The 22,604-nt window shown below is 36.9% G+C and overlaps 2 protein-coding genes across 4 annotated transcripts; both read right to left on the reverse strand.

Moving 5' to 3' along the window:
* Positions 1 to 341: 341 nt before the first annotated feature.
* Positions 342 to 11,253, reverse strand: LOC132864074 (class I histocompatibility antigen, F10 alpha chain-like). 3 transcript variants are annotated; one of them, XM_060897305.1, is made up of 7 exons: positions 6,384 to 6,741; positions 3,464 to 3,730; positions 2,644 to 2,916; positions 2,103 to 2,498; positions 1,909 to 1,938; positions 1,770 to 1,821; positions 342 to 1,659 (listed from the first exon to the last, which is right to left on the reverse strand). In XM_060897305.1, the coding sequence occupies exons 1-6, from the start codon at positions 6,448 to 6,450 to the stop codon at positions 1,790 to 1,792; spliced, it is 1,065 nt and encodes a 354-aa protein (XP_060753288.1). In that variant the 5' UTR covers positions 6,451 to 6,741; the 3' UTR covers positions 342 to 1,659; positions 1,770 to 1,789. The 3 variants fall into 3 exon arrangements, with proteins under 3 accessions (XP_060753288.1, XP_060753287.1, XP_060753289.1); XM_060897304.1 differs by having other exon boundaries at positions 342 to 1,821; XM_060897306.1 differs by lacking the exons at positions 3,464 to 3,730; positions 6,384 to 6,741 and adding an exon at positions 10,947 to 11,253 and having other exon boundaries at positions 342 to 1,821.
* Positions 11,254 to 17,409: 6,156 nt separating this feature from the next.
* Positions 17,410 to 21,548, reverse strand: LOC132864076 (class I histocompatibility antigen, Non-RT1.A alpha-1 chain-like). Its single transcript, XM_060897310.1, has 8 exons — positions 21,324 to 21,548; positions 20,060 to 20,326; positions 19,438 to 19,710; positions 18,956 to 19,234; positions 18,772 to 18,864; positions 18,571 to 18,600; positions 18,435 to 18,483; positions 17,410 to 18,324 (listed from the first exon to the last, which is right to left on the reverse strand). Exons 1-7 carry the CDS (start codon positions 21,388 to 21,390, stop codon positions 18,455 to 18,457), a joined length of 1,038 nt encoding a protein of 345 aa, XP_060753293.1. The 5' UTR covers positions 21,391 to 21,548; the 3' UTR covers positions 17,410 to 18,324; positions 18,435 to 18,454.
* Between the last annotated feature and the right edge of the window lie 1,056 nt (positions 21,549 to 22,604).

The raw sequence follows: 22,604 nt of genomic DNA on the forward strand, positions 1-22,604 counted from the left end.
CATTCACTCACGCGATCAGATACTGACAATTTTCCAGAGATGCCAATCAACCTACCATGCATGTCTTTGGACCAGGGGAGGAAACCGGAGTACCCGGAGGAAACCCCTGAGGCACGGGGAGAACATGCAAACTCCACACACACAAGGTGGAGGCGGGAATCGAACCCCAAACCACGGAGGTGTGAGGTGAACGTGCTAACCACTAAGCCACCGGGCCCCTGTACTGTATATACACTACATAAACCATTATTTATATGACTGATGTACACTATTTGTGTGAGATGTGATGCCCAATATGTCTGCAATTATATTTTAGCAAAGAAACTGTACCAACACTGTACTGCATAAGTATTCTTTTATTAATAATTTCAATTCATTTTTATAGCACTTTAACAATAGACATTGCCTTGAAGCAGATTTACAGAAGCATAGACGAAGTATAATATTTGTCATTATTTTTATAAGGTTATTTTAATTGTTACATTCATCTACCATTAATAAAATATTAATACATAAATATATATTTCTACAAAATGTAAAACATTTTGATACTTGGCATTTTGATACTTGACCCTTTCATGCCCTCTAGTGGCCAATACGGATATTACACATTTAGAGAACGTTAAAGAATCTTAAACCAAAAGCCACCCTGTTCATGTAATCCACCGGAATTACTGATATTGTAGGCTAATACTATTAGATGATATAACAGTTAGACAGCCAGACAAATTATAAATTCGTCCACTGTGTTCATCTCTGAGGAAATTTATAGATTACAAAATATAAAAAATGGGACTGACCAACAGGTGATCTATCTTAATACTTAGTTGTCAAAATACAGTTAATATCTCTACAGGTGAACCCTCAAAAACACATTAGGAAGACACCATGTATTCTACAATACCAAAGACAAATACACAGTTGGCTTACACTTTTTAAAATGGATGAGATAGAGTTCAGATGTTGAAATGTCAAAAAAAAAAAAACAGAAACAAACACTCACACAAAATAAAAAAAAGGCAATAACTAGCAGTAACAATACAGTTTAAACATTCTGAATATTAATTGAAATTCAGAAGCTTTCAGTCTTCCATTGTTATATTTTGTAATCATCTTGGTGGTTTTGTGAGTTTTACTTTTCAATATAAATGTAAAAGTTGCAGAGACAAGCTTTGTTTTATCAACTGAGAAAAAACACAGAGAGTAACATGGGCAGATTAGTGTACTGTCCTAAAAATGAAAATTACTGGTAGCCCTGTTACTGTGTTATTGTATGAGTTTAAATGTACAATTTAGAAATCTCAAAAATCTAATTCCAATTTAAAATCTCCAAGACTCCACTTTTTTTGGAATAAACATTTTGGTATTTGGAAGCATTTTAAATTAGACTGTTAAGTGTATAATCTCTGGAAAATTGTCCCTAGTGTGTGATTGCGTGAGTGAATGAATGAGTGTGTGTGTGTGTGTGTGCCCTGCGATGGGTTGGCACTCCGTCCAGGGTGTATCCTGCCTTGATGCCCGATGACGCCTGAGATAGGCACAGGCTCCCCGTGACCCGAGGTAGTTCGGATAAGCGGTAGAAGATGAATGAATGAATGAATGAATGAATGTTAAGTGTATAAGTATAAATGTAGAGAGTTTGCTATGTTGTCTGGACTCCTGGAAAAAATATACACAAAAATAAACATGATCACTTCTGAACTGTGATTCAGTTTTACTAAAGAACCAGAATATATTTAATACATAATCACAATGTAAAAGTCTCTTACTCTCTCAGTTCAGAAGATAGTCAGACTTCTTCTTGTGGATTTTCTTCAGAGGCTGTAAATGATCCAAAGTTAATATCTGGAGTAAACATTAAAAATAAACAATTACATTTTATTGTTGACTGATCAAAGGCTCACTCACGGCTCATGTTTTGTGGAACTTGTTTGAAGTCTGAAAGAGAGATGATGGACAAACTATTATTATAAAAATGTGCATGCTGTATTTGATCTGAATAAGATTCACTATACTGTAGATAACATCAGATTAGTGTTTAGACTGAAATCCAAACATTTCTAAATGTGTAATCTGAAAACACAACTTCTGCCTTCTCTTACCAGACTTGTTCTTCCAGAGGAGAAATCCAACAAAAGCAACAAAAACCACAAAAACCAAGACTGCAGCAAGAAAACCAATACGCAGTGCAGCAGATCCTCCATCTGTTAAATCACCAGAGACTGTATTATTTAAGATCTTCACTATCTCCTTGTCCAGGCTGCTGTGCTGAACCACACAGGTGTAGTTGTGTTTCTGCAGATCCTCAGGTGAGACTCTCAGTATGCTTCTTTTCTGGAAGCTTCCATCCTGGTTTGGTAACGTCTCTCTGAGCTCCACATTCTCATGCATGACCTCTCCATCCCTCTGCCAGGTGATATTTACTTCTTTAGGGTAGAAACCTGTAGCGTGACACACCACAGACGAGTGTTTGTGGAAGACAGATACCTCAGGACGAGCTGTAGAGACACACAGGGACACTGGTGTTAACACAATGAGTTAGTGTAATGAGGACGTTAATGTGTAAATATCAGTGTGTGTTGTAGTGAAGTTGTGTGTTTGTGTGAGCAGCAGTTGCAGCTAATGTAACATCACAGACTTTACCTTTCCTCTCCAGAGTCTCTCTGCCGTAGGTCACATACTTCTGTAACCACTTAATACAGATGTTCTCCAGATAGAATTTTTGAAAAGGAGCAGCTCCTGTAGTATTCAGTTTGTTTTTGGTGATAAGAGCCTGAGGTTTATCTGCAGTCCAGGTGACATGTTCCAGATCCAGACTGATGAAATCTTCTCCATCATAAGCTAACTGCTCATAACCTCTAACAGTCCCATCATCATGGAGCTCACATCCATATATTCTCTGTAGTGTGTGAACCCCTGTAGACACACACACAAACACACATGGTTCAGTCTCATTCTACACATTCTTACTTCCTTATTTCAGCCAAATAAAGACAAGTAAACATATTTGTTTTTACCAAACAATCGCACTTGAAAATGTCTAGGTATCACACCCAGAATCTCACCCAAGTAGGATTTCTCTACATTCAAACAGGTAAATCAGAGCCATATCCATTTGAATGTAGAAAAACCTACTTGGGCTTTTTATAGTGCATTAATGTTATTATGCAGTTTGGAAGGACCGAGGTGCAATTTTAATGTGCCACACAAGGGGGCAGGAGTGTGCAGGTTACAGTTCAAGCAGCGTGGAAAAGCACAAGAAAATGTGAGAAATGACATTTCACTAGTTTGAGGTTAAAAATGAAGATAAACAGAGAAACTCAAGTGCAAGGGGACTTTCTCTAAGTGTCTACATGCAAAGGTTGCTAAGATATATTTTGGCTGTAATTTATTGTGTTCAAAGACAAATAGAACATTAGTGTAAATACACAGTAGAGTTAAAATATGTGTGTTTCAGTCTCACCTTCAGTCTGATTAAAACGCCTCATTAGTGTAAACACATTTTCTTTGTAGATCTCCTGTGCATCATTCTGAGTCTGTGTCCCACTGCTCCAGGAGTCTGGATCATCATCAGTGATCTTCTTTATCCACTCAGTTTTTGGGATGTATTTCTTTATGTTACTGTCATAGTACACAAATGGCTCTCCATCAACCAGACCAACATCAGTGTATTCTGGTAAATCTATTCCTGGTGTAACTGCAGTTTGGATGTACTGCAGTGTGTGTGAGACTGTAACAGAGAATGGGGGGTGGGGGTGGGATAAACAAAATATAAAAATGTTACAGTATATATATACACAGATGTGATAAACCACAGTTATGTTATGTTTGAAGAGGGGGCAAACAATTTTTCACACCACTGTATCTCTCTCTTTTTTCTCTCTCTCTTCTGGAATATGTTGAGAGACATATAGATTTTGAACCATCATCTTTAAGGACATGTAATCTGGAGTTATGAATCACACTTCAATATCTCTCAGTCTAATGGACGGATATTAATTGTTTATTTCTTTTGTATCGGTTGTTCTTGTTGAGCAAATATTCAATTTTATTCTAAAAAAATATATTACATATAGTAATTAAGGTGGGCACTTTAACATGTCTAGTGTCTACCATTCCAGTCGAACAGAAAAAGTAAGGGGTGATTTAACAGAGGAAGTGATAATCCTAATCTTTTTTTATTTAATGAATAAAAAGTCAAAAGATATTATTTACATAAATTTGAAGGGGGAAAAAAGTGCTATAATATTATAATTTATTAGTCTGAGAGCGCCTTTGTTACGACCCCAAATGGTGTTTAGGGGTATGGTTGGGATGTAACAATATGAAATGATTATAAAGTTAGATTTCTGGTGTGCATGTGGCAATCAACGACAAGGACAACAAATAGTGGGCAAAACCTGTCTCTATTATCATACAAATGGTGGTGACAAAAGTGGTAATATGTATGATATCTACCGAAACAAGATAACAAAAAACACAAAGGGGAAAAGAGCCATGAGCGGTGCCAAAACAAAGAAATTAGCAAAACAAAACTGTGCTAGCTTGAACATAACCCTCTAACCTGAACTACAAAGAAAAGTAATAAAAACAAATCTTCAGCGTCGATGACGCCCTAACTAACCTATACTTCCTATAAAAACAAAAGATACAGAGGGTGGCACGCGCTCCTAACCTAGTGTGTCTAATACAGAAAAGCTTACCTACGTGTTGCACAATGTATGTCACGTGACGTACTCACCTGTCCAGTTTTCCCCAAAATAAACAAAGTTATATCCACAAAGCGAAGAACACAGGCATCCAGATGCAGAACGAGTGACCCGCAAGTCACATACACAAAGTGACCCTCAAGTCACATACACAAAGTGACCCTCAAGTCACATACACAAAGTGACCCTCAAGTCACATACACAAAGTGACCCTCAAGTCACATACACAAAGTGACCCTCAAGTCACATACACAAAGTGACCCGCAAGTCACATACACAAAGTGACCCGCAAGTCACATACACAAAGTGACCCTCAAGTCACATACACAAAGTGATCCGCAAGTCACATACACAAAGTGACCCTCAAGTCACGTACACAAAGTGACCCTCAAGTCACGTACACAAAGTGACCCTCAAGTCACGTACACAAAGTGACCCTCAAGTCACATACACAAAGTGACCCTCAAGTCACATACACAAAGTGACCCTCAAGTCACATACACAAAGTGACCCTCAAGTCACATACACAAAGTGACCCTCAAGTCACATACACAAAGTGACCCTCAAGTCACATACACAAAGTGACCCTCAAGTCACATACACAAAGTGACCCGCAAGTCACATACACAAAGTGACCCGCAAGTCACATACACAAAGTGACCCTCAAGTCACATACACAAAGTGACCCTCAAGTCACATACACAAAGTGACCATCAAGTCACAAACACAAAGTGACCCGCAAGTCACATACACAAAGTGACCCGCAAGTCACATACACAAAGTGACCCGCAAGTCACATACACAAAGTGACCCGCAAGTCACATACACAAAATAACTAACAAATTGGGATACATGAACAGTCTGACATACTAAAACCGAATGAACAACAATAGAGCCCTCTAACTAATTAGCAGACATCTTCTCTCTCCTTCTGTTTCTGTCTCTGTTTCTGATTCTAATCCTGATTCTGATTGATTGGTGGTTCGACGGGTGATGTCACACAGGATAATGAAGATTGACAGGAGATGTCCAATGGTAGGATCTGAAAAGATAGTGGAGCAAAGAGAGAGAGACAGAGAACAAAAACAAGCAAAACAGCGAACCCACAAACATAGTTCGTAACTACAGTATTAATAACTATTAATACTGTAGGTGTTGAAGGTGTTTGCTATGGATTTTTATAACTTAAGGAAGCTCATAAAGACAAATTGCTCTCAGATGCTTAATTTTACCCAGTCATAGGACAGTACCATTGCTACAAGTGAAGTTTTTTATCTTGTTGGATCTGCCCCCGGACTGTAAAAGCCATTAATGTGAGCTCAGAGCTGCATAATACTGTTGTGCATAAATAAATATAAATAATAATAAATATTACACATAGTAATTAAAGTGGGCATGTTAACATGTCTAGTGTCTACCGATCTAGGCGAGCAGAAAAAGTAAGGGGTGATTTAACAGAGGAAGTGTTAATACTGAGCAAAACAAAATCACTTGGGTGTATTTTTATTACTCTTTTCAAAGCAGCCTTACATTATCAAGATTGTTAACATTAACACATTCTCTTTAAAAACACAGATCAGTCTACATCCCCACCTAAAACCACACCTTTGTCTTGCAAATAGACATTTATTTTATTCTTTTCATTATCAAGATTGTTAATGTTACTGAACTCACCTGCATGAGACAGATGAACAGAAAATGAATTCCAGAGCAGAACATGGAGTAAAGTCCAGTGAACCATTGTGTCTCTAACCCCGTTACAGACTGATAATAAGCCGCAATTATTTAAATGACAGGCGAAAGCGAAGTTGTGGTGTTAGCATTTGCCCGTTGCTCGGCTTACAGTATAGCTGTGTGGTGTGGCGGGGTGACTCTGATTACGTCACGCCCAAAGAGCTATAAAAAAGAGGAGCATGCGGTTACGATGTGTCACTTGTGGTTACTTGCTTCCGGAACGGCGTTTGCCGTGAAAGATTCCATTGGCTTTCTATAAAACGTTGATGTCTGCGATTGGTAGGCATTTAGGCACACATGTATTAGAATGGAGAACATATCTAACAGAGTAACAGTCTCCCTTTGTTTATAGGTGTTGTAACGGCTCGTAATTATTCCAGTCGGCGTGCTCCGCGTTTGTATGACTGCAGTGCTGTCCTGTTTCCAACCGGGTTTCCAGATCTGTTTAAAAACCTGCTTTCAAGTTTATCTTTTGTTTTTCTTTTTGTGGCTGTTCCATATTTGGTCTTTTTTAGTTTTACAATATATTATTTTTGAAGTATTTCATTTGAAATTGATTTGATTCTTTGGCTTGTTGTTCTTCAGTTGCATTTGATTTTGTATTGCTTCTGGGGTTTGAACAGTTAATCTGGATGTCGTGATTTCTTGTTTAAGTTACTTTTTATTTTAACTATTGGATTTAGTTTCTATTTATATAATTTGGTTACAAAGTTTATTTCCTTTTTTTATATTTTGTAGAAGTTGATTTATTGGAGCAACTATTTACTGGTTGTGAGAATTTATTTACTTTTGTTTTCTTGAGTTGACTCAGTCTTTAATGTGACTGTGGTTGGTGTATGTTATCTTTTTTTGGCAGGGCCTGAGCACTAGGGGCAAAGGACTGGCTTTTGTGTGTTGTGACTATCTCACTGTGTGTGTGAGTGTGTGTAAACAGTGAAGTGCAGTGATTCACCTATGAGTGTGGCCTTTTGCTCTGTTTTCCTGTGCTGGTAAGCTTTAGTCCCTGTCCCTTAATTCGTTCAAGAAAGATCTGTAGCTCGGTTGGCTGAGGAAGGTTTCTTTATTTATTTTAATGTTTTAATGAAAAGGTCAATAAAGAGAACTTTGTATCGTGACCTATGTCTCTGACTCTAATTGGTGATACGAACTTGTGTATGCCAGTTGTAGGTGTCCCTTTCAAATTCTTTGGGTGAAATTGCCAAGGCGGCGTAGTCGAAACCGATATCTATCTTGTTTGTATTTTAGTAATTGTTTTAGAACCCTTTACCCCCCTCCCGCCGCCGCCACACAGAGTCTTTCCACTGTTCAATGGCCTTCCCAGATGCTGGACAGTACCATTTTACCTTTAATTTGAGTATGGCCAGTAAGTTTGTTCTTTGACTGACCACATAATTTACAATGGTAGCCTTCTTTTGACAGAAGCTTTTTTGGTGGCTCCCCTATTGCCACAAGATCTGCCTTTCACAGTCTTCATGCGCGTTGTCGGTTCTGAGACTGTGGAACTGGAGCTGTTGGCTGAGGATCTGGCAAAATGATAAAGAACCCTGAGACGAAGGTGCTGGCACTGATGGGTGATGACCCTGCCGATTTGAAAATCCAGGCCAGTTAACCCACACAGGATCATGCTTGACATTAGGCCAGAAAGAAGATTCACATGCCACATGAGTCAGGCTGGTGCCAGGTGCAACTACATCTGCATGTGATACCGCAGTCTCAGTTCTAGCATGTTTGCAGTGGCGAATTACTGCCTCACCCTTAAAATTTTCAGGCTCCTGGAACTCGATAACAGCATGTCCATGTTCCATGGGTGCTCTTGGAAGACCTAATGGGTTTGGCAGTGAATGCTTTGCCACACTGATCTTCTGGGGAAGCTACGCTCCTTGCAGCAAAGTGTCCCAGTCAGTTTTCTTTTGCCGGTCAAGCAGCCTGACAAAACAAATCCATTTTAGAATAAAACAACTGCACACAATTTTTAAAAATACTTAAAAAAAAAAAAGTGAATATTTATTTACTTTTTAAAAAAAGTATTTTAAAAATCATATATTTATATGATAAACATATATTTTTTTTTATTGTTAATAAAACCAACTTAGTCCTGTCCATCAGTTCTCTACAGTCTTCAAACAGCTGATTGATGTGACTGTATGTCATCACAACTGACACAAATTCATAAACAGTCTGTGGATAAACAGATGCATTGTTTGTATAATGAATGATCAGAAGTTCAGTAGTTTCAATAACAGCATCAACAAAATTATTCTAAATATTAATTCAGAAAATGCCAATAACACACTACCTTTTTTATTTTAGTTTTCACAAAAATACAATGTTTGTCAATTCTCAAATAAAAAATCAGTTATAATAAAATAATATAAAGGTGTAATTACAGTTACAACCTGTCATACTGATACAAACCCGATTCCAAAAAAGTTGGGACACTACAAATTGTGAATAAAAACAGAATGCAATGATGTGGAAGTACAACACAGATGACATATCAAATGTTTAAACTGAGAAAATGTATCATTTTAAGGGAAAAATAAGTTGATTTTAAATTTCATGGCATTAACACATCTCAAAAAAGTTGGGACCACTGTGTGGTATCCCTTCTTCTTATTATAACAGTCTGCAAACATCTGGGGACTGAGGAGACAAGCTGCTCAAGTTTAGGAATAGGAATGTTGTCCCATTCTTGTCTAATACAGGTTTCTAGTTGATCAAATGTCTTAGGTCTTCTTTGTAGCATCTTCCTCTTTATGATGTGTCAAATGTTTTCTATGGGTGAAAGATCTGGACTGCAGGCTGCCATTTCAGTACCCGGATCCTTCTTCTACACAGCCATGATTTTGTAATTGATGCAGTATGTGATCTGGCATTGTCATGTTGGAAAATGCAAGGTCTTCCCTGAAAGAGACGACGTCTGGATGGGAGCATATGTTGTTCTAGAACTTGGATATACCTTTCAGCATTGATGGTGCCTTTCCAGATGTGTAAGCTGTCCATGCCACACACACTCATGCAACCCCATACCATCAAAGATGCAGGCTTCTGAACTGAGCACTGATAACAACTTGGGTTGTCCTTGTCCTCTTTAGTCTGGATGGCATGGTGTCCCAGTTTGCCAAAATGAACTTAGAATTTTGATTCGTCTGACCACAGAACAGTTTTCCACTTTGCCACAGTCCATTTTAAATGAGCCGTTAACAGAGAAAACGCCTGCGCTTCTGGATCATGTTTAGATATGGCTTCTTTTTTGACCTATAGAGTTTTAGCCGGCGACGGCGAATGGCACGGTGGATTGTGTTCGCTGACAATGTTTTCTGGAAGTATTCCTGAGCCCATGTTGTGATTTCCATTACAGTAGCATTCCTGTATGTGATGCAGTGCCGTCTAAGGGCCCGAAGATCACGGGCATCCAGTATGGTTTTCCGGCCTTGACCCTTACGCACAGAGATTGTTCAAGATTTTCTGAATCTTTGGATGATATTATGCACTGTAGATGATGATAACTTCAAACTCTTTACAATTTTTCCCTGAGAAACTCCTTTCTGATTTTGCTCCACTATTTTTTGCCGCAGCATTGGGGGAATTAGTGATACTCTGAGAGGCCGAATTTGACCGAATAAGTTGAAAATTGGTCCTCCAGCTGTTCCTTATATGTGCATTTAACTTTTCCGGCCTCTTATTGCTACCTGTTCCAACTTTTTTGCAATGTGTAGCTCTCATGAAATCCAAAATGAGCCAATATTTGGCATGACATTTCAAAATGTCTCACTTTCAACATTTGATATGTTATCAATATTCTATTGTGAATAAAATATAAGTTTATAAGATTTGTAAATTATTGCATTCCTTTTTATTCACAATTTGTACAGTGTCCCAACTTTTTTGGAATCGGGTTTGTATATTTACACAAAATGTATAATTACAGTTACAACCTGTCATACTGATATATTTACACTTATAAACAATATAAAGGTGTAATTACAGTTACAACCTGTAATAATGATATATTTACACTTATACACCGTCTCCTACAGTATGGAGCCTCCCTAAATGGCATCACAAATCCCTCTGCATTAGCATTTTTGGACAAGGACAAAACTGTCACATAAACAATCTTACTCAGTAATGAAATATTGTTGTTTATTTTTTCATTTACAACCGATTGTTCGCGCCAAGTGACTAAGACAATGTTTTGGCCAATTGACTGTTTTGTGTTGCAATATTAGAGGTGCAATATTAATGTGCTCCACAAGGGGGCAGGAGTGTGCAGGTTACAGTTCGAACGCAGTGAAAAAGCACAACAAAAAGTGAGAAATGACATTTAACTAGTTTGTTGTTGAACATGAAGATAAACAGGGAAACTCAAGTGCATGAAAGTGTCTACATACATCAGTTGCTGTTGAGATATTTTGGCTGTAATTTACTGTGTTCATAGACAAATAGAACATTAGTGTAAATACACCGTAGAGTTAAAATCTGAGTGTGTTTCAGTCTCACCTTCAGTCTGATTAAAGCGCCTCATTAGTGTAATCACATCATCTTTGTAGATCTTCTGTGCATTATTCTGATTCTGTGTCCCACTGCTCCAGTAGTCTGGATCATCATCAGTGATCTTCTTTATCCACTCAGTTTTTGGGATGTATTTTTTTATGTTACTGTCATAGTACACAAATGGCTCTCCATCAACCAGACCAACATCAGTGTATTCTGGTAAATTTATTCCTGGTGTGACTGCAGTGTGGATGTACTGCATATTGACTGCTTATATTATTGAAATGGGAAGTGAGAGTCTGCACAGTAGAGTCACTGTAAACAGAACATGCTCTGTAGATACTTTACAGAGTGTCTACTTCTTACCACACCCATTTAAATGAGTCTTTTCTTTTGAAAGAACATTTGATTCTGCATGGTATTACCTGAAAAGTTTAGAGCTTTTAGTCAGATCTGACTGAAGTACTATTCGCTAGACAGCTGACATTAGTCATATTTTAATCAAAATAATGTAAATATATAGCTAATGTAAGGTAATAACTTACTGGTAATCAGTCAGGATTTGAACAACACAACATATTAAAAAAAAAATCTAATTCAAGATTTATAACATGTAAAGCATGCTTGAGATTGTTGAAAGGTGCTATATAAAATAAACTTAATAATAATAATATTATTATAACAAATCGCTGCTATCCAAGATTTTCACCTGGCTCTGTTTTTTTCCTATATTATTTTTGTCTTCTTCTGTTTACTTGCTATACTGTATGTGGTGCCAACAGCAGGAATTTCCCTTGCTGCATAATCTACGTATATTTGCATACAAAAACCTACACAATGACCTTTCAATGATTTGAAAGGCCATACAAAGCATGTGGTAGGTGACTGTGATAAACACCCCGACAGAAAGGTCCTAATTTTAAAATCTTTGATGCACAAGCTCTGGATCTTTGTTTCAGATCCCTTCTAATGCACAACATGGGTCTAAAATATGACCCATATTCATTTCCTATGCCATTTCTTTCTTGGCTGTGTTTTTTTTTTTTTGCTTCATCTTTTGAAATCAGTTAGTTTCAAAGTTAAATATTCCCTGATCTATTAATTCCATGATACATGAATAATCAGTGTATTTAATTTCACTGCCCACAAATTAACATTTTATTTTTTGTCGTAGGTTTTGTGTTACTACATCAAGGTTGCACAGATGTGTCAAAAATGACCTATCGATGCATACAGGATAAACAAAAGAATAAAGACATTTATTTTAACATTTAGTTACATTCAGCACCTTTAACATTTTAAATATGTTTATTTGCCACTTTGTCACACACAACATACACATCACTGATAACAATGAATTTGAACTGTATTGAAATCGAACTGTATTACTGTATATAAGACAGTGGATCCAAGTGGAAGTAAAGATTTTATTAAACAAAACACAAAGTAATCCTGGGAAAGGCAATGACAAACCAGGATGAGAAACATGAACACACGCAACAGCCATAAAGGAACAACAACCAAGAACATGGGAAAGGGTTAAATACTGTACATACAGGGAAACAATGACCAATGGAAACAGGAACACATGACTACAGTACATCAACCAATAAGAACATGACACAAACACAAGGCAGGAGAACATGAGGGCAAGGGAGGCAAAACACAAGAATCAGGTTACAAAATAAACAACATTAAATACAAAAAAAAACAAGACAAGACACCAAACCTATGTTACACCTGAGTAGGGGGGATGCTCGATCCAGTAGGACCCCAGAAATCCTTTCTTAAGCAAAAAAACCTGACTGTATTTACACATTTATGCAGCAATCTAACTAGAAAGAAGTCCAGTTGACACGACTTAACTTCTTGATGATGTTCTCTCTTTTTTCATTTTATTTTCCTTTGTTACATTTTCAGTGCTTGTGTCTGATCTTTTGAATTTTCTGAAAAACACCTTTATTTAATTTGCCTTGGATTTTTTTTATTTGCATAATCAGTTTCTGAATTTGCATAATTTCTGAAAAAAACTACCTGCTTCTGTTTCATGTAACATAAAACAACTACAACTTTGTTCTGCTGTGAGGTTTATAGGTTTATGTGAGGAGATTGTGTTGCATTAGATATGTTCATATGTTTCATAGGTTTTATTTTGTAAACATATTTTGTAATCATATAAGTTGCTGAAGTTTAAAAGAGTCATTTGTACAGTGTACAGTGTATAGGGTAAAGTGTGTAGAATCAATCTTGAATGTCATATGTATGTGAGTAGCTTTATTTCATTACCCCATATACCAGTATTTGTTTTTTTAATCATGTTCCCATCCAGAAAACACGGCTATTCATTACACATGAATCAAGAAAAAAAAAAGAAAACAAAAATCAAATTCAAGATTTATAAACAAATCGCTGCTCTCCAAGATTTTCACCTGGTTCTGTTTTATTTTTCTATATTATTTCTGCCTTTTTCTGTTTACTAGCTATACTGTATATAGTGCCAACAGCAGGCATTTCCCTGCCAAACCCTTGCAAATCTTTATTTGCACATACAAAGACAATATTTGCATATACGCAATACCTTTTGATGATTTGAAAGGCCATATAAAGCATGTGGTAGGTCACTGTTTTACACAATGACAGAAAGGTCCTAATTTTAAAATCTTTGATGCACAAGCTCTGGATCTTTGATTCAGATCCCTTCTAAAGCACACCATGGGTCTAAAATGACCCATATTTATATTCTGTCATTTCTTGCTTGGCTGTGTATTTTTTGCTTCATCTTTGTTTCAGCGTTAAATATTCCCTGATCTATGAATTCCATGATACATGAATAATCAATGTATTTAATTTCACTGTCCACAAATTAACATTTTATTTTTTGTCCTAGGTTTTGTGTTACTACATCAAGGTTGCACAGATGTGTAGAATCAATCTTGAATGTCATATGTATGTGAGTAGCTTTACTTCATTACCCCATATACCAGTATTTGTTTTTTTTATCATGTTCCTATTCATGTCCCCTATTCATTACACAGCAATCCAGTCACCAACACACAATTGTAATGGTTTAAGCATTACGTAGATAATTGTTTGTGTTTAATAGAAAATAAGCAGGTGTGTACTTTTCAACATCATAGACATTTATTTTTCATGTATTTGTGTAGCAACTAGCTGACTAGCACTTATTAATACGCATTTTCTAACACGATACTGTTCCTAAATGAACAGAACATTTACAGCATTTGGCAGATACACTTATCCAGAACTATTACACGTTTATCTCATTTTACACAACTAGCAATTGAATAGCATGTACACACTAACGTAGTACTGAAGAAGGCACATCAACACCTCTTCTTCTTGAGACTGCTGAGGAAGTTTGGAATGAGCCCCAGCATCCTCAGAACATTCTACACCTGCACTATAGAGAGCATCCTGACGGGCTGCATCACTGCCTGGTTTGGAAACAGCACCGCTGGCAACCGTAAAGTCGTGCGAAATGCCAGCCACATTGTTGGAGGTGAGCTTCGCTCCCTCCAGGACATCTACACTAGGCGGTGTATAAGGAAAGCCCGGAGGATCATCAGTGACTCCAGCCACCCGTCCCACAGACTGCTCTTTCTGCTTCACTCAGGAAGACACCTCCGTAGCATCCGATCCCGCACTAGCCGACTGAGGGATAGCTTTTTCCCTCAGGCTATCAGACTAATTAACAGTCACAACTAATACACCCTACAGCATACTTCCACAATATGGCATGCCACACACTGCACCTTAACTTCAAAAGTTCAACACTGGACTATATATACACACTGCATTTAATACAATAATCTATCTGTTACCACTGGATACCATCCGATGCACATCACTTCTGCATCCGTACAATCTGTTGCACCTTAACATATTATGTATATACTGTGTATATATATATGTATATATATATATATATATATATATATATACATATATATATATATATACAGGGAGTGCAGAATTATTAGGGAAGTTGTATTTTTGAGGATTAATTTTATTATTGAACAACAACCATGTTCTCAATGAACCCAAAAAACTCATTAATAGCAAAGCTGAATATTTTTGGAAGTAGTTTTTAGTTTGTTTGTAGTTTTAGCTATTTTAGGAGGATATCTGTGTGTGCAGGTGACTATTACTGTGCATAATTATTAGGCAACTTAACAAAAAACAATTATATACCCATTTCAATTATTTATTTTCACCAGTGAAACCAATATTACATCTCAACCTTCACAAATATACATTTCTGACATTCAAAAACAAAACAAAAACAAATCAGTGACCAATATAGCCACCTTTCTTTGCAAGGACACTCAAAAGCCTGCCATCCATGGATTCTGTCAGTGTTTTGATCTGTTCACCGTCAACATTGCGTGCAGCAGCAACCACAGCCTCCCAGACACTCTTCAGAGAGGTGTACTGTTTTCCCTCCTTGTAAATCTCACATTTGATGATGGACCACAGGTTCTCTATGGGGTTCAGATCAGGTGAACAAGGAGGCCATGTCATTAGTTTTTCTTCTTTTAGACCCTTTCTTGCCAGCCACGCTGTGGAGTACTTGGACGCGTGTGATGGAGCATTGTCCTGCATGAAAATCATGTTTTTCTTGAAGGATGCAGACTTCTTCCTGTACCACTGCTTGAAGAAGGTGTCTTCCAGAAACTGGCAGTAGGACTGGGAGTTGAGCTTGACCCCATCCTCAACCCGAAAAGGCCCCACAAGCTCATCTTTGATGATACCAGCCCAAACCAGTACTCCACCTCCACCTTGCTGGCGTCTCAGTACCGATCCAGCCACGAGCCCATCCATCTGGCCCATCAAGACTCACTCTCATTTCATCAGTCCATAAAACCTTAGAAAAATCAGTCTTCAGATATTTCTTGGCCCAGTCTTGACGTTTCAGCTTGTGTGTCTTGTTCAGTGGTGGTCGTTTTTCAGCCTTTCTTACCTTGGCCATGTCTCTGAGTATTGCACACCTTGTGCTTTTGGGCACTCCAGTGATGTTGCAGCTCTGAAATATGGCAAAACTGGTGGCAAGTGGCATCTTGGCAGCTGCACGCTTGACTTTTCTCAGTTCATGGGCAGTTATTTTGCGCCTTGGTTTTTCCACACGCTTCTTGCGACCCTGTTGACTATTTTGAATGAAACGCTTGATTGTTCGATGATCACGCTTCAGAAGCTTGGCAATTTTAAGAGTGCTGCATCCCTCTGCAAGATATCTCACTATTTTTGACTTTTCGGAGCCTGTCAAGTCCTTCTTTTGACCCATTTTGCCAAAGGAAAGGAAGTTGCCTAATAATTATGCACACCTGATATAGGGTGTAGATGTCATTAGACCACACCCCTTCTCATTACAGAGATGCACATCACCTAATATGCTTAATTGGTTGTAGGCTTTCGAGCCTATACAGCTTGGAGTAAGACAACATGCATAAAGAGGATGATGTGGTCAAAATACTCATTTGCCTAATAATTCTGCACTCCCTGTATATATATACACACACACACACACACATTATATATACATATATACACATGTACATATTGCATATAATGTGTAGTGCTATTGTACGTATGTCCAATAGTACACTGTGTGTACTGACTATGTATGAGCATATTGCAAATTTTCACATTTGCACATTTTCACCTGTATGTAAATTGTTTCCACAATTTCTGGACCACGCGCCCAACAATTTCACTCACCAGGGCACATGTGCTGTGGTGATGTGACAGTAAAAGTGACTTGACCTGTTTAAGGGCCTTGCTTAAGGACCCAGCAGTTGACACTTGGTGGACATTGATTTGATGACATTACCATTAGTTGTCCAACGGCTTAACCACTAAGCTGCTCGTGACATTCAATATGCTCACTACAATCTACTAACACTGCTTGATGGGTCCCACTATCTGACAGGGTAAAAAGATAGGCACACAGCAAGACTTTTTCTGTTTCTGTTCCATCTAGCTTGTAGCACTTAGGCATGTGTGACTCAGGTGTGTTTTGTATTTACAGTGATACAGTGGAACTGGTTTTACTAGACATGTCAGAAGATAAAGATGCTTTCTGACTTCTCGGAAAGGGCTTGTTCAAAAACATAGTTGACGTGACAAAAGGAGGGTAAGTCTGTAATTAGATATGTGTCATTTCTTTTTAAGCAGGAACATTAAAAGGATGCTTGTCACAAAAACTGAAAGTACATAGATTATGAAAAGTAAAATTATTTCCAGTAAACTTTGCTGCTTTGTATTTAACAAAAAGCAACTGGCATTATCATCATTTAAGCATCATACATACATGATTGTACGTAATTAGAAGCCGAGTTAACATACATAGTGTGTGCTTGCTCAGTGTATTTGACAGACAGGTTGTTCTTAAAGCTAGATTTTAGTTAACTAGACGCTAATGTTTAAGAAAGAGGAAAAATATGTCAAAAACTCAAGATAAAACTTTGTTTTTATTGATTTTTTTTCTTTTTTACAATAAATAATACTACAAAAATAGACTTTGATTATTGTAATAATTATATTATTCCACAATGTAGAGATATGCGGTGTGTAATTATAAGTAAATATCATTTTCCAGTAATGTAATATAAGTTTATAAAAATCTGACAGTTTAATAGGCAATTTAGAAATCTTAAAAATTAAATTCCAAAACAAAATCTCAAGATTTTTTTGGAATAAACATTTTGGTTTTTGGAAACATTTTAAATTAGACTGTGCTGAATAGGTTTTTATCCAATTCAGTTTAAAAATTCTGATTATTAATTCATATTCAGGGGGGCACGGTGGCTTAGTGGTTAGCACGTTCGCTTCACACCTCCAGGGTTGGGGGTTCGATTCCTGCCTCCACCTTGTGTGTGTGGAGTTTGCATGTTCTCCCCGTGCCTCGGGGGTTTCCTCCGGGTACTCCGGTTTCCTCCCCCGGTCCAAAGACATGCATGGTAAGTCGATTGGCATCTCTGGAAAATTGTCCGTAGTGTGTGATTGTGTGAGTGAATGAGAGTGTGTGTGTGCCCTGCGATGGGTTGGCACTCTGTCCAGGGTGTATCCTGCCTTGATGCCCGATGACGCCTGAGATAGGCACAGGCTCCCTGTGACCCGAGGTAGTTCGGATAAGCGGTAGAAAATGAATGAATGAATGAATTCATTTTCAGCAGCTTTCAATCTTCCATTGTTATAATTTTTAATCATCTGGGTGGTTCTGTGAGTTTTATATATAAATGTAAAAGTTGCGGAGACAAGCTTTGTTTTATCTACTGAGAAGAAACACAGAGAGTAACATGGGCAGATTGGTGTATATGTATACATTACTCGTAGCCTTGTAGAGTTCACTATGTTGTCTGGACTCCTGGAAAAAATATACATCAAAATAAACATGATCTCTTCTGAACTGTGATTCAGTTTTACTAAAGAACCAGAATATATTTAATACATAAACACAATGTAAAAGTCTCTTACTCTCTCAGTTCAGAAGATAGTCAGTCTTGTTGTGGTTTTTCTTCAGAGGCTGTAAATGATCCAAAGTTAATATTTGGAGTAAACATTAAAAATAAACAATTACATTTTATTGTTTTCTGATCAAAGGCTCACTCACGGCTCATGTTTTGTGGAACTTGTTTGAAGTCTGAAAGAGAGATGATGGACAAACAATTATTATAAAAACGTGTATACTGTATTTGATCTGAATAAGATCTGAGCTACAATTCACTATAGATGACATCAGATTAGTGTTTAAACTGAAATCCAAACATTTCTAAATGTGTAATCTGAAAACACAACTTCTGCCTTCTCTTACCAGACTTTTTCTTCCAGATGAGAAATCCAACAAAAGCAACAAAAACCAAGACTGCAGCAGGAAAACCAATATGCAGTGCAGCAGATCCTCCATCTGTTAAATCACCAGACTCTTTATTATTTAATGTATTGATACACCAGATTTCACACTATAAAAGTGATATATAGTAAAATGTTTCTTCTACCTCTCAGGAAGATCTTCACTATCTCCTTGTCCAGGCTGCTGTGCTGAACCACACAGGTGTAGTTGTGTTTCTGCAGATCCTCAGGTGAGACTCTCAGTATGCTTCTCTTCTGGAAGCTTCCATCCTGGTTTGGTAACGTCTCTCTGAGCTCCACATTCTCATACATTACCTCTCCATCCCTCTGCCAGGTGATCGTTACTTCTTCAGGGTAGAAACCTGTAGTGTGACACACCACATCTGGAGACGAGTGTTTGTGGAAGACGGATACCTCAGGACGATCTGTAGAGACACACAGGGACATCGATGTTAACACTATGAGTTAGTGTAAAGGAGGATGTTAATGTGTAAATATCAGTGTGTGTTGTAGTGAAGGAGTGTGTCATTAGTGTGCACACTATCTGTGTGTGTGTTGTAGTGAAGTTGTGTGTGTTTGTGTGAGCAGTAGTTGCAGCTACACGAACAGTGAACATCACAGACTTTACCTTTCCTCTCCAGAGTCTCTCTGCAGTAGGTCACATACTTCTGTAACCACTTAATACAGATGTTCTCCAGATAGAATTTTTCAAAAGGAGCAGCTCCTTCAGTATTCAGTTTGTTTTTGGTGATAAGAGCCTGAGGTTTAACTGCAGTCCAGGTGACATGTTCCAGATCCAGACTGATGAAATCTTCTCCATCATAAGCTAACTGCTCATAACCTTTAACAGTCCCATCATCATGGAGCTCACATCCATATATTCTCTGTAGTATGTGAACCCCTGTAGAGACACGCGCACACACACATGGTTCAGTCTCCTACACATTCTTACTTCCTTATTTCAGCCAAATAAAGACAAGTAAACATATCTGTTTTAACCAAACAATCGCACTTGAAAATGTCTAGGTATCACACCCAGAATCTCGCCCAAGTAGGATTTTTCTACTTTCAAACAGGTAAATCAGAGCCATACACATTTGAATGTAGAAAAAGATATATTATGTAGATTAAGATATATATGTTGAGATATATTTTGGCTGTATTTTGTTACTGTGTTCATAGACAAATAGAACATTAGTGTACTGTAGATACACTTTAGAGCTAAAAATCTGAGTGTGTTTCAGTCTCACCTTCAGTCAGATTAAAGCGCATCATTAGTGTAATCACATCATCTTTGTAGATCTTCTGTGCATAATTCTGAATCTGTGTCCCACTGCTCCAGTAGTCTGGATCATCATCAGTGATCCTCTTTATCCACTCAGTTTTTGGGATGTATTTCATTATGTTACTGTCATAGTACACAAATGGCTCTCCATCAACCAGACCAACATCAGTGTATTCTGGTAAATTTATTCCTGGTGTGACTGCAGTGTGAATGTACTGCAGTGTGTGTGAGACTGTAACAGTGGGGAAAAAAATATATTTTGACTGTTTATATTATTGAAATGGGAAGTGAAAGTCTACACAGTAGAGTCATTGTAAACAGAACATGCTCTGTAGATACGGTACAGAGTGTCCGCTTCTTACGACACCCATTTAGTCATGGAACTACCAGAAATGTACTTGTAGATTTTTTGCAGGTATAATGGTTTTATAATTGTCAGGATTTTAGAGCTTTAAGTCAGATCTGACTGAAGTAACATTCGCTAGATAGGTGACATTAGTCATTATTTTAATCAAAGTAATGTAAATATATAGCTAATGTTACGTAACAAACTAAAATCTATACTGGTAATCAGCCAGGATTTGAACAACACAACATAATAAAAAAAGAAAATTAAAGATTTATAAACAGATCGCTGAAGATTTTCACCAAGTTCTGACAGCTGGTTACATACCGGTAAGGTATAAAAAAGATCATAAACGCCTTTCGATATCTACAAAAGCAGCTTTTCCAGAAGAAAGGGAAGAAGCTCCCCTCTAAGAATACAAAGACAATTTACACCTAAACAAAACATAATTCTAAAACCAAGTGACATATTATTCACACTGCATGCAAACAGAGGCTCCTACATACGTCACTGTGTATCATACACATCACTTTCTTTCTGAATTTATGTCACACAGTTGTTCAGTAATATGTAATTTGGAGTTATGAATCATTCTTCACTATGTTCTTCACAGTTGTTCTTATTGATGTTACAGATATGTCTATGAAGATCCTCAGTCATCCAGTTGCAGTTATCTGAAAGGTGAGTCATGTCAATTGGAAAAAAGTTCGGTTGACACGACTTAACTTCCAGAAGATGTTACACATCCGCATGTTTACATGGGCATAGTAGTGTCTATAAAACTATTCGAGCAGAAAAAATAAGGGCTGATTTAACAGAGGAAGTGATAACACTAAGCAAATCAGAAGTTCTTTTTCCTTTATATCCTTATAACTGAACTCACCTGTGTAAGACAGACGAATAGAGAATGAAATCCAGAGCAGAACATATATTAAAAAGCAGGGAATCATCACAAAATTGTAGAGAAAAATAATAAACACAAAAAAATCTAAAAAAAATAAACTGTAATAATTTATACTCTTTGATCCTTCTACTCCTCTTTTTTTGTTTTTATCGTTGATCTTCTTTTTCCTTTTATTTTTCCTTTGTTACATTTTCAGTGCTTGTGTCTGAACCTGTATGTAAATTGTAGAGCTCAGTCTCTTCCTCCCTTTTAAACCACACCTTCAATTTGCCTTTTATGCCTTTTGCATAAAGGAAGTTTCCCCTTTCTCATTTCTAAGTTCTACTTTAATTTTTGTAAAGAACGCACATTGTTCCCTTACGCAACAAAAATATATTTCTCAATATATTATGTGACAATATATTTCATGCGTCTCCATATATTGTGACATTTACATATATAATATATCATAATATATTACTAATAATATATTATATATGTAAGTGATATATTGCAATATATCGGAAAATACTGCAATTATTGCCGTTTTCATATATTGAATAAATACACAATATACTATTTAATATATTGTTATGTATATTGAAATATGTCCCAAAATCTATGAAATTATATATTGAGCCATTGTATATGTATGTAAATATATATGTAAAATTATATGTGATAATATACCTTAATGTACAAGATAATGTAATCGGATTTATATGGGAACATATATCTTAAATATATTGATTTATATTACATAATATATTATATATAATTATCATATTATATATTGTATACATGGTAAATATGAAATAATCTAATGTACAATGTCTGTCATATATTTTAAAATATAATAGATTGAATAAGACATCAATATAGTTCACAGTAACTGAATGAGGTTTATTTCAAAAGCAGCAGCTGAAGGGACAGTGACCTGAGAGCAAACAGAATGAAAGGCATGTCACCATGGTTCCATCTAAGGCTTATGTACACATAATGTACATAATGTGCTCGGCAAATGGCTGGTTTGCTGGTAGTGATATGCCATATATGCCAGATCATAATTAGTTCAAGGCTATAAAATCTTTTTTTTTTTCCCTTCTTTTAAACGTGATATTTTTTATGTGATCCAATAGATGGCAACAACTATAAATGAACAAAAATACTCAAAAGAATTAATAAAACATTTCCGAAAGTACAACTGTTCTTCATTGTAACAAAAAAAAACACAGTCTTCAGTGCAACAAAAACAGAACAATCCCTCAGTGGAAAAAACAG

This window comes from Tachysurus vachellii, chromosome 21 (genome assembly GCF_030014155.1).
Source record: "Tachysurus vachellii isolate PV-2020 chromosome 21, HZAU_Pvac_v1, whole genome shotgun sequence".
In the NCBI taxonomy this organism is placed as follows: Eukaryota; Metazoa; Chordata; class Actinopteri; order Siluriformes; family Bagridae; genus Tachysurus; species Tachysurus vachellii.